General features: G+C 31.3%; 1 protein-coding gene across 1 annotated transcript in view; it reads right to left on the bottom strand.

Annotated features, from left to right (window-relative positions):
• Positions 1–5,329: 5,329 nt before the first annotated feature.
• LOC106469403 (ran-binding protein 9-like) overlaps positions 5,330–12,911 on the bottom strand; it is a 63,322-nt gene continuing 55,740 nt past the window's right edge. Inside the window, exons 9-11 of the mRNA XM_013929892.2 lie at positions 10,934–11,079; positions 10,368–10,479; positions 5,330–7,706 (exon numbers count right to left, since the gene is read on the bottom strand). Coding sequence (XP_013785346.1) covers positions 7,576–7,706; positions 10,368–10,479; positions 10,934–11,079 — 389 coding nt within the window. The 3' untranslated portion in view covers positions 5,330–7,575. The remainder of the gene's footprint in view (positions 7,707–10,367; positions 10,480–10,933; positions 11,080–12,911) is intronic.

The raw sequence follows: 12,911 nt of genomic DNA, 5'->3' as shown, positions 1-12,911 counted from the left end.
TGTCACATAAAATGCTTTGCACCTTTTGATTTACATCAATGACATAGGTAAAGAAAGGTAAATAAATTACTTAAATTTGCTTAGGTCTTAGTTGTTGCTGGCTGTAAGGAGAATGCTGAGACTTTACAAAAAGAGTTAGATCGTTTGGCGAGTTGGAGAGATAGCTGTAAAATGACTTTTAATTATGAAAATATACAAGGTAATGGATGAGGGATATCATAAGTTAAAATTATAAGTATAATTTCAATGGGAATAACCTTTACAGTGTTATGGAACAAAAGAATCTTGGTGTACTTGTTAATCAAGTCTCTTAATAAAAACTGAAGCAAAAGAGAAGTGGGCCAAAACAATTTTGATAAAAAACAAATAATATGAATCATAGAAGAAGAATTAGAGTGGATATGATTGAGATATTTATTATTAAGGGAATTGATGGTATTGATGCATCTTTTTTTTGAACATATTTAATGAGGAGAATAGTATAACAAGGGTACACAAATAAATATAAATTTTGTGAGAGAAGGAGTCATCTTCAGCTGAGACAGTTAATTTTTTCTAGCAAGGTGGTTGGCCTATGGAATGGGTTGCCTTCAGATGCTGTTGATACAGGAAATTTAAGAATGTGTAAGGAAAAGCTCAATAAATATTTAAATTATCTGGGTTGGATAATTTAATCAGGATTTGAACATTTTTTTAATTGAATGAGGCAGTCTTGATGGACCAAAAGACATCTTGTCCTTAAATGTTTTGTGAAAACTGCTATTGGTTGTGAATTTTCAAGTTAATAGTTACATGATTAGGAAGTACAGATACAGGAATGTTGTAAATTTGTTTTTTACCTGATGTGTTGACTCTTAACCTCATTCGTGATTTGAAAAGTATTGTGAACAATGCAAAACTAAATTAAGAATGAGAGTGGTGTGAATGTTTTGGCAAATTGTTCAACAATCTTATGGATGAAAAAGATTTCTGCCGTACGTATATTTTTAAATACCAATTACAACAGTGGCATTCACTAGATAAATAGTTAGAGCCCATTGCGATATTAGAAAATTTTGATCGGGCTGCAAGTAGAATTCAAAAATTATTTATAGATTCATTGCAATATATTTCTTCATAAATATATTTTGGTGTGTAAAACAAAAAATTATTATAAAAGATAAACAAATTAATTACAATAAAAACGTATAAATACCACATCCTATCTATATTTTGATACTGAAGGGTGGAACCTTTCAGATTTTTGCAATATTTTGTTGATATTTGCTGGTCGTTTTGAAACAGCAAGCCTAAGAAGCTGGTCCAAGTGCACATTAATAAGTCGGGTGCTGTGTCTGCTCTTCATGAATTTAACTTACTGAAAGTTGCTTCCCACATATATGTTGACAAAAAAAAACCAGAGAGATATAATGTTTTTGGCACAGGATAACAAAGGTATTGTTTTTCTAGAAGCATGTTCCAAAACTCATTTTAACTTTCTCTTGTAATATACCTTCCAGTGCCTTGCCTTTTTGCAAGTCAGTCAGTTCATTTTTCAAGTATATCATTTCTAGCCAAGAATACTTAGTTCTGACACATCTTTGGTTGAAATTACCAATGGATTTTCAATAAGATGAAAAGAATGATGAAACTTTCCAAGGTTCTGGAACCTATAGTCCATTTCTTTCTGCAAGAGGGTCAACAACTGGATGAAGTATGTCACATCAATACTTTCTTCTGGATTGTTTTGAACAAAGAGATGGAAGTTTGGAAAGTTTCTCTGTGAATGCAAGAACAGTGCTAGTCATCTGGGTTATTAATTTATTTTCTCCCTGAAGATTAGTTTAACATCTCAGTAATATCTGTGAGGAATGAAATTTTGTACCAAAAATCAACACTGTGCAGCTCAGGATAACTTGCATTAGGTTCAGCAAGAAAAAGCTTAATTTTGAGGTGAAGATTGAAGACTCTTTCCAGGATTTTGCCTCCCAGAAAGCATGATGGTTGATTTCTTGTGCTTCGAATATTGTTGACAGTATGGACAGCTTTTTCATTGTATTACTGAAGTCTTCAAGGAACTTTGATGACATGTTTTCTTGATAAAGAATACAATAGTAGCTTATAAGTTGGGTTTATTTAACTTTTTCTTAAGAAGAAAACAAAACCAGAGTTTGTGCTGAGCATGGAAAGGCACCCATCAGAACACACAGTTACAATTTTGTCCCAGTCGAGTCTATGTTTTTCAAAAAATATCTTAACAGTTTGCTATAAATCTACTTCTCAAGTTTGACCTGTTACTGGTATCATTGTTAAAAATAATCTTATAAATCCTTTTTTTGAACAATATTGAACAAACAAAATTAATTACGAAGTGGACATAAGATCTGTTGAGGAGTCTAGAGCCAAGCTAAAACATTGGCACTCTCTTAATTCATCAATGATTATAGAAAATATATCATCTGTAAGATCTTCTGCTCCTGTTGCACAAGTCATGTCAGCAACTACAGATTGCCTATTTCCTCACGATTGTGTTTGTTGCTCAGGAAATTGGAAAATAATGTGTTATACACTGTCGAAATACACTCTTTAACTAACTCCGTATCAATAAATGGCTTCATTCTGCAACCACTTCATAGGATGCTTTTGTAATAAGTTCACTTCAGGTCACAGCACATAACAATGTTTTTTTGTTCAGCAAATTCAAATACTCCTTCTTTTTCAAATACAGCAATTCATTTCCCCTCTTTTTAGATTTCAAAGGAAAATTTACAGTACTGTGGTTCCCATTCAAATTATACCGTTTGGGATAATTGGGCATAACGAACATATGACAAAACCTTCTCTTTTCCCATGCATGAAGAAAAACTCTTGCTCCCATTCGTCTTGAAAAGTCTTCTACTCGTCCTGAATTTTTCAGTTGGAAACTTTTTTAAGACACACCTGCCATCACTATTATTTTTTGATATCATCACAGGAATTTATAAAAATAAGAAATGAGCAGTAAATATTGACCAAATATCTACTTATCATGCAACAGTCACATAGGCACATCCACACATGGCAACATTACCGAGACAACTAACAAACAGTGTTGATTCACTCAACCACTGGTCTCTTGAAGCACAGGAAACATCATGTCTGGGAACATGTAACGGTTGGCCCAAGTGACAAGTTTCAATAAGCTTTTGAGGGTAATGGTGGAAGGAGTAAATGAAACATCTTAACTTTGTGATGGGACAGTACAGTAATCATAGCATTTTTCCTCATACACTGCACTCTTGCTTTCTGACTGATGTTGATTGTGGCAGTTTATTTTTTAACTTTCAACAATGATTGATAATCTTAACAATATCTATGTCATTATTATTATTTTTTCTCCTCTCTCTTCTGGGCCACAGGAAAGACAAGTGCCCATGTAGTGAATACGACTGCATTACAAGGTTGTCTCAACTACTAACTGTATCAACAGCATCAAATAGGTCATTTGTTCTAAACTGTAATAGTTAAATTTTACAATAATTGTTAAGAGTTTTGTTTCTTAGGTTCACTAAATTAATAAAAGTAAACTTTCTAACAAACATTACTGTTAGTGAAAAGAAATGCCAGGACTGGGGCTTCAATCCAGGGCCTTTGGCTAACAAGGCCAGTGCACTATCCAATTGATCACTGGCCCTGAGTTCAAACCCAAGTCTCAGAGTTTGTTTTCACATACAATAATCTTTATTATAAAGTTTACTTTCATTGATTCATAATATGAGTTAAATATATTAATAGCTTAACTGTAGTTTTATGTACCCTATTTCTATTTCTTTATAAAAATACTAATCAGTTTGTTTTCCATTATATTTGAATAATTTGAAAGATTAAGACACTGGAAAAGTTAGTTATTTCACTAGTTTTAAGGTATTCTCATTTGACTATTTTCCTGTTTGCAGATTGATCAGGTAATTAATTTTCAATATATATACATTTTCTTTCTGTTCATGATCTCATTACCAGTAAAAGCTGTTAACTAAGCATGTAAACTGTGTTTTTACAATGTTTCAATACTTATCAGTCTTCTGGAATATTACCACAGCAGTCAAATGTTCTTTATATAAAATTCATGTAATTTCATTTACACAAGTAGAGGACTTAAGCACAATCGATGTTAGATTATAATGCATTTATGTGAGAAAGTGGGATAAAAGTTGAGTTCAGATCATAAATGTCTTAGTATTAACCAACTTATAAAGTAAATTTTAAACTTAATAGTGATTAAAACTTGTTCATACATGAGAACCTACTCATTAACATTACTTCATATAAATAGAAAACCTGCTGTTAAGGACATTTTACAAAATTTTAAATGCAGTTTTTGAGAAATACTTTCTACACTGAAGCATGGTTTCAAGCATATTCCTGATTATGATGTTAATTTTCATAATTTTTGCACGTTAAGACTATTCTGATTTCCTACTCACTCACTCCTAATTAGTTAATAAGTGGATATATGTCATCCATATACACACTATTTAAGACTAACTTCCCAATAAATTAAACCTTTCTCATTATTATTATTAAAGAAAGAACCCACGAGTGTCAACATTTAAATTATCTTTTCTTCAATATTGCTGGATTTACTTAAGCAGACTAACTTCATTACTTCTTGATACTATGAACATGCGGAGTGTGTCACTTGCATTAGTTTGCTTGTGCTAAACATTTTGGATTTCACCCTGAAATAGGAATGGTTGAAAAACTTATTAACAGTCAAAGAGGTTAATAGTTTCTTTTAAAAGTGTCGTGTAAATTAATAATACACTCAATAAAACATTTTCTTTCCCCCAGTTAAAACTGCCATGGTGCCTTATACATTTGATTTTTGGAAGATCCACAACTATAAGACATTTTGGAAAAATTCTGAACATGTGATTGATTCATGAATTTGTAAGTTGATTTTTCAGAGTAGAATCATTAAACATTAACAAAAAATTATAATAAGTATAAAGAAATATAAATAAATGTTTACAGTGGAATACATATATGATGAGACATTGGTTTTCACAGTTGAGCCAGATTTATGAGGATTGTTAAAGGCATTATCAGAGATTTAAGACAATACACAGTAAAAATGTATTTAATACACTTATTTTTTAAGAAATACAAGTTTAAGAAAAATTTAGTATTAATAAACAAAGATCCCATAGTAGTTTTGTTGTAAAGTTTTGTAATTTGTTTGTAGTTAAAACATTTTAACGCTTTACTCACATTATAATTTCACAAACTGTGTTTAAAAACTGAACAGTGCTTGTTTGTCACTTGTACTTCAAATAAGAATATCTTGAAAAAGGATGTCAAAATACAAATATTGTTAGCAATAAGTGCAGTTTTTATTTTTGTTAAGAGACCTTTACATTCATACTGATTTTAGTAAAAATTCTTATAAACAAAGGAAGATTGAGATCAAACAAACCAACAAACCTCAGTACAATCATTTTTTACACAGTTGAAGTTCTAGACAAAAATGTAAACACTGCTACTCTAGTAAAGACACGTATATAATATTGAACAGTCATAACATGTGTAGAACACATTGTGTGTTAAGGATTTCATCTCACCACAGAGTTTACTTGGATCAAAGTCCTCAAAATGTAAACTGTAACATTTTAGTAGTGAGATAAGAACACCACCTACACCATAATTTCAAAGTTCTGTACTTTTTTGATTTGCTGGTGAAATGAAATACAGTTAAAAGATTTTAAAGCTGTTTCTTTTATGTCAAAAAACAGAGTACGTGTAAGTTATCTGACCTTCATCATGGTTTCTTCTTATGCTTATTCCATGTTCATCTTGACTTAAGCCACACCACACCTGTGATGTTGCTCAAAAATATAATATTCCAATCATTAACATGATACATATTACCTTGTATAATCTAATGACAGTTTTTTAATCACATTTTCAAAACATTTTGTATTAAATAAACTGAAAATAGATTATTCAAAAAACAAAAATCTTGATTACAGATATATCTTGGAGCATGAACATTTCAAATGAATATGAAATTATTACTTATAAGACTTAGGATGCTTACGAAATGGCTCTTACTACAAAGAAATGCCAGGTTCTTTTTTTACTAATTTGCTAGATGTTTGCTAATTATCAAATTTTTATATAAACTACTCCAGTAATTTCTGAACGTTGATAACAATGACAGTTGAAAAGTTCAAAACATGGCATTTAACTGTTGTCAAAAAACAAACGTTTCAAACCAATTAAAAAACTTTCTTCACTTTTAATCCACTTCAATTTTTATATCAGATTAGTTAAGCTTGTCAGTTACAAACATACACCGGGTAAAAAAAATTGTATCCTACAATAACAGGAATAATTTTACTGTTGTTTTACCATACCAAATGTGTTTTAAAAACACAAAATACTTATTGTAACAATACATTTATTGTGTTTGTGTATGAATAGAGAGACTGCCATATACACTACGAAATGAAGTCATTCTCTTTTTTCAGCTTTGAATAAACCAATGAATACAGATTCAAAACTTTTAAGATATATATATATATATATATATTAACTTAGTAAAGCCTTGTTATATTACTTAATATCTGATGCAAAAGTGATAAGTCATATTGACAGTAAATAATACCAAAACTTTAACAACTATAAGGGTCTATCTGATACTAAAATTGTAACTTGGTGAGAAACATACTTGAATTGTTGCCCATTTTAATATGAACAAGAAAAGTTTTCCAACAGAACTTTTTGGCTGATACATTACTAAATAAAATGTATCTGACTTCAAAACTTTCACTAAGAAAAAATAAAAAATGAAGTGATAGTTTTTACTGTTAAACTGAATTCAATTTTTCAAAAATTAACAAACTATCAATATAATCCCTAAATCAAATTTTTTCTTTTGTTTTCATGATCTGTATTAATTTACTGCAAATAGTGATTTTCTTTTAAACTTTACTTCATTACCACTAGTATGATTCAGACAATCATTTGAAGACTTATTTAACACTAAACCATATCCTCTAGAAGTAGCCACATCCAATTTTATATTAATTGTTTCAACAACTATTACTCAATATGCCTATGTTAAAATTGCAAGAAGTAAAAATGTCCTGTTTTTAATGATAAAACAAACAAATCTGAAGCATTTACAGACATGAAATATTATAACAACCTAATATGGAGATTACAGACATGTGCTAATCACAAAATAGTCCTATCAATTAAAATTAATTATACATTGTGGAACCTCTTAGCTCAAAAGGTAGAAACATTCGAATTGAAACTTTTACTACCAAAATTGCTACATCTTCCCTCATTTGTGAATTTCCAGCTATTTTTTACACATATCTGACCAACAAGAAAAGCTCAGATAACTAAAGCAACTTAAAAACCACCTCTCAAAGTGAAGCAGTATTTTTATTGTCACTGAAGAGTGAGACCTTTGCTATATATACTCACAATTTAGAAGAAAAAACAAATTTTACAGCCGTACAAAGTGGAGTTAAACACAAATTAGTCATAATTTTAGGGAACTCAGTTGACTGTATGAAAACAAAATGTTCTAAATCGGGAACATAGTCAATGCAGAAAAGCTTCGAAGTTGGCAAAAGCACTGGAGCCAAGTCCATTACTGGACATGAGCCTTACAATTTCTTGTGCATGAGCTAAGGCAAGTTCTAGTGGTGGTTGACGTGGTAAATTATGAGATTCTAGAAAGAAAAAAAATCTATTGAATATTCTCTTTCCTTTGTTCATCAGTAAAATGTACCACACACACACATATATAAAAATTAACTTAAGTATGTGCTTTAAAATAAATTTTTAACTGGCTTCAAAAGATCATTTATTTAAACACATGCATACATGAATATTCAAAAATATAAACACATCGAACTTAAGCTGACAATTACTTTTATTTATCTGTGGTTGATAAGTACCAATAATACTTCCCAGTCTTTTCTTAAACTTGCCACATATTACTGAGTTAACCCCTTTTCAGGGAATTACACCCCTTTTCCATAACCCATTTGAAACACCATATACATAGATTGTTGTTAACCACCTTACAGTTCTAAAATGTTTAATTTCACCTCTCTTTCAGAGCTGCCATAGTTCATCAAGACCATGTAATAGTAATTCAGAATGAAACAAAGCTTGTTAAAATCCTGAGAGAATTATTCTCAATCATGTACAAGTCCCCTTAAACAAGTGGTAACACAGAACTAATTTATATGTCCTCCCATATATATAGGAGGACATCCTTAAAAATGACAAACTCTATGCTTCCTCACAGTTTATGGGTCTTGTTTCACTTTACACATACATAAAGCATACGTGTTTACTTACTTTAAGCAGTGCTACTGCAATTTGGATCAAAAAATATACTTAACATATTTTAAAATACAGTACATTATTAAAACAAGCATGATGAAATTCATGAAAATTTAGTAATACATGGGTGTAGTTTGTACAGTTAACTAGGCTTCATTCAGGAATTATTTTATCATTGGGTACCTACTTTGGGCGCAAAAATATTTGCGAATTGAGGTGAGATTGATAAAAAAAAGTAACTTTGAGTAATTTAATATCATTACTATTAGATAAAACTAACAATGAATTTTGAGCATATCTATATTTTTAAAAAGGAAATACAAACTCCCATACATAAATGTAATTTTATTAGTTTAATAATATCACTTGTTTTCAAAATATTTTCCAAATATTATTATTATTTTTTGCTTAATTTGGGTCTCTTAATTTGGATTTTTTGGTCGTACATCCACCAAAAGCATGAATATATAAAATCTTGGTTAATTTGTACATACAATGTGTATGTTGAATCAAATAATTCTAATTTTTATTAGTAAGAACATAAAAAGTTTATTTAATTGGCTATACTCATTACTGGGTTGATTTTTATTGTAGTTGGGTAGCTTTTTTCGAGCAAAAGTTAATATCAAATATGTATAGACTTTGTAGAGTTCAATTGTGAGCTATCAATGGATAAACTTAAAGTAAAAAATAATAATAAACACATACAGCTGAAAAACTTATCACTTGTTTTAAAGATACACTTACATAAGTCTATTTGAAACATGTTTCTCTAGGTTTAGAAATTATTGTAATGGTATACATTTACTTAAACTTTTTCTCAAAGGGATTAACAAATTCATATCAGGATTAAAGAAGGTAATATCCTTAGCAACACAAATGAAGCAGTAAACACAGGCCTGATAAACAATGAATAGTCTGTATTCCTTAAATTTATTAGAAACAGATACTCTGTAAGGAAGGCCTATCAAGAATGTCACTACACTCTTTTGCAATAGCCAGACTGGCCTTAATGCACCAAAGTGTGAGTCCCAAACACTTAAACAATAAGTCATTTGACTAAAGAAAATGGCATAATAGATTTGATAGAGGACTTGGAGTAGAAAAAACCCTCTTACACCAGCTCATTATATAAACTACTCTGATTAGCTTTTTAGAAATCATTTCAATTTGTTCATCCCATTTAAGATTATTCTGAATAACAACTCCTAGAACCTTTATTGAATCAACCCTGGATAGAGTAATGCCATTAAAACACAAGTCCTTTTTACCTGTTCCAGAGATATTATCACATATTGTGACTTGCAAATATTTAAAACCAGGAAGTTGTCAAGAAGCCAGGTAGCAATAGAAAACAACTCATTATTTGCTATAAGCACTAAAGAGCTAGGCCAGAGACTCAAAGTTAAGTATAGCTATCTCTAAAAGGATGGTGGTCAGGTAGCAGTACCCACTACTACAAGTACTTTACCCAGCTCTTTGAACAAGATAATGGAATTAAATGGCACTTCGATAACACACCCATGGCCAAAAATGTGAAGCATATTCAGTGGCTTTCTGTCTCAAACCTTGAACCATTTAATTCATAACCAAACACACTAGATATTAGATCACATCCAACCCTTTATGATAGGTTATACACCTACTTATACATGTTCTCCAAGCATCTAAAAATATATATACCCTGGTATCCTATTGGTACTGACCTGACTTTCACTTACTATGAAAACTTCAAAGAGTGCTTCTTTAGTGATAAACTTATTTAATAGGTGAAAAAAATATATCAAAAATGTTCTTCGAACTTTTTCAATTTCTCTTTTTTTATTTTTATAGTTTTCTTCATATTATAACTAAACACTAAAGCTATGTTTCATTTTAACACTTAACAAAAAGTAGACATTATGGTATAGCATGTCTGCACATTTAGGAAGAAATACAGAAAGTTAGCATTATTATTATTATAGACTGGAGTTTTTAAAAATACTATACACACACATACACACAAGTTAATGTTAAGAGAGTTATATCTGAAGTTTTACCAAGAACTGCACCATTAAGGGCAGCACAGACTGGTTCTCGCTGTACCGGATCTAACTGATAACCAACTGGACAATTCCATGGATCTGAATAGGCTAGAAGACTGAAGGCATCCTGGGAAAAGAAACACACAAAGATAAGTGTGAGCAATATGTATACAGTACCAACAAACACAGAAATATATCTATGTGAAATACTAAGACAGCATATATGAACCATATACACATCTCATAAGATACCTTTAAGTATGCTCAGTGTACCATTGAATGAATATTAAACAAGTTAATAGAGTATCTTCAAATACGTTGTAATGATAAACCATAAGCGGGTGGGCCGCAGTAAGTTGAACTTGAATATCTCAAATATGTTTTTAATGTCAATGTCAGAATTCAGTCATGTTTATTTCTTTTAGAATTTATTGTGTTTACTACTTAATAATTATTATGGATTAAAACTAAAGTTAAAGACCCAACTCAACTATCACAGTCCTATGATATCTTTAATAACTTCTGAAAGTCTCTGGCACTTTGATATATGTATATTTAACTGCAGGTTAAGATCAACCCACCTGCAACATTTTTTTGTTGGCGTCATTAGTTCCAAATTCCCTTTTTAGTTGAACACTAAAAGAATGCAGTTCTCGACCAAATTGAAGCATACGTTCTAGAGCTAGTTGACTACCACCACACATCAGTCTCCGTGGTGGGTCAACATCTAAAAAAATATAGTAATCAACCTTAATAACATAATGCAAAACAAAAATTAGGTAAACTATTAAACAACTTCTAAAACACATAGCATAGTGATTAGTTTAACCAAACCATGTTTTTTATAATAATCTCTGGAATGCTTACTTAAACCAAACAATATAACAAACAGTACCAGATTTCATTTCAACCACACATCTAGAATAAATGGTGCAATATTCAGTTTAACTCTGTACACAGGATTTGTCATTTTGACCAACCTACAACCATCATGTAACCATGAAAATATACTAAGTGTATCTTCACATAATTTGGTAAGCTTTAGTAAATATTATAAGGTTGTTTAATTTCTAATTATTAATTTCTAATTTTTATTTAATTTCTAATATTAATATTAATTTGTAATTTCTATTTAATTTCTAATTAATTAATTTCTTTAATTAAGTATTTCTACTAAAGATTTGTCTGAATTTATGGAGTCAGAGTCTGACAGAGACTGAGTAGTTTGCATACAAGATTTTCATGTTAATATTAAAAAACGAATTTTTCATGTTGACTGTGAAATGGGTGGCAACTACCTATCAGAGAAACACTTATAGAAATATATTGATGACTATACAATCTACTTATACAGCTCAAGTGTAGAGAATGACATTTCAAAAGTTCTAATGTTTCTATAGTGAAAATGTATTTCCGATAAGTACTTCTCTCTATTCACAAGACACCTATTCTCATCCAACGCTGCTCTCTATATGCAAACTTTTTTCTTTGCGCATGCCACAAGCCTTTTGCCCCCTCCTTATTGGAATCAAATGATTCCAACATGTCTCTCATGCAAAACATCATGTGTCACTCCTCCAGCAGAAGGAGTGCAACATACGTGATGCATGTTGTTCCCTCTATATGTCTCTACCAAACTATCACTTCAAAGTTTGGCAGAAGATGTAAGCACCAGATGAAAGTGGGGAGGAAGGATGAGAAGAGGGAAATACCTCTCGAAAATACATTTTCAGTATAGAAACATTTTAACTTATGATACAGTTCTTCTATCCTCTCACGAGATTACTAGAATCTCACATTGGGTGGAGGGATCGGTGTGAGACAACGACAGAAGTACCCCCTGAAAGCATACGAAGGATACCACTGGAAATGAGAGAGTCAGATCTGAAGATCTGATGAAGGGAACCACACCACTTCTGAGCAGGTATACTCCTTGCCCATCTGTGAAGTGTGTAGTAGATAAGGGAAGGAAAAGAGAGAAGCACATCCAAGTTGGAGAGAACTGAGGCACGATAGTGATCCTAATTGTGAAATATCTATGTAACTTAATCCCACAAAGTATGAAAATGGGTAAATCAATGGATGTGCCCCTAGGTGTAGAGCGGCTAGGGCATGATGGTTTGTACTCGCAAAGTCAACTACATCCAAAAGCCAAACCGCTGGGAACCGACAACCTACTCAAGGGTAGGATAAGGATCATATCGTTTTCACCTCCAGTTCAAGAGATTGGAGGGAATGTAGAACCACTCTGACTCCAGAACATGACACGTGGTAGGTTTGAGATATTGATCCGGGGACCCAACATCCAATATTGAAAGGGACCCTTTCAAGACGGGTCACGGGTGAAAGGCCATGTCATCTCGTTTGTTGACTCGCATTCAAAATTTTATTGAACTACTACTTCATGAATTTATGTCAATAAATTTAGAATCAAACTGTAATTCAAATTTTAGTACTATATATATTACTCAATTTCTTAATTTGAAAGCAAATATTAAAAAACACAGATAAACATCAATTTTTGTGTGTCACATGGTATGTTGAATGTAGCACTGGTTC

Source organism: Limulus polyphemus, unplaced genomic scaffold (genome assembly GCF_000517525.1).
Source record: "Limulus polyphemus unplaced genomic scaffold, Limulus_polyphemus-2.1.2 Scaffold3467, whole genome shotgun sequence".
Taxonomy (NCBI): domain Eukaryota; kingdom Metazoa; phylum Arthropoda; class Merostomata; order Xiphosura; family Limulidae; genus Limulus; species Limulus polyphemus.
Note: the sequence above shows the minus strand (reverse complement) of the source record. Positions and strands in the feature narration are given on the sequence as shown.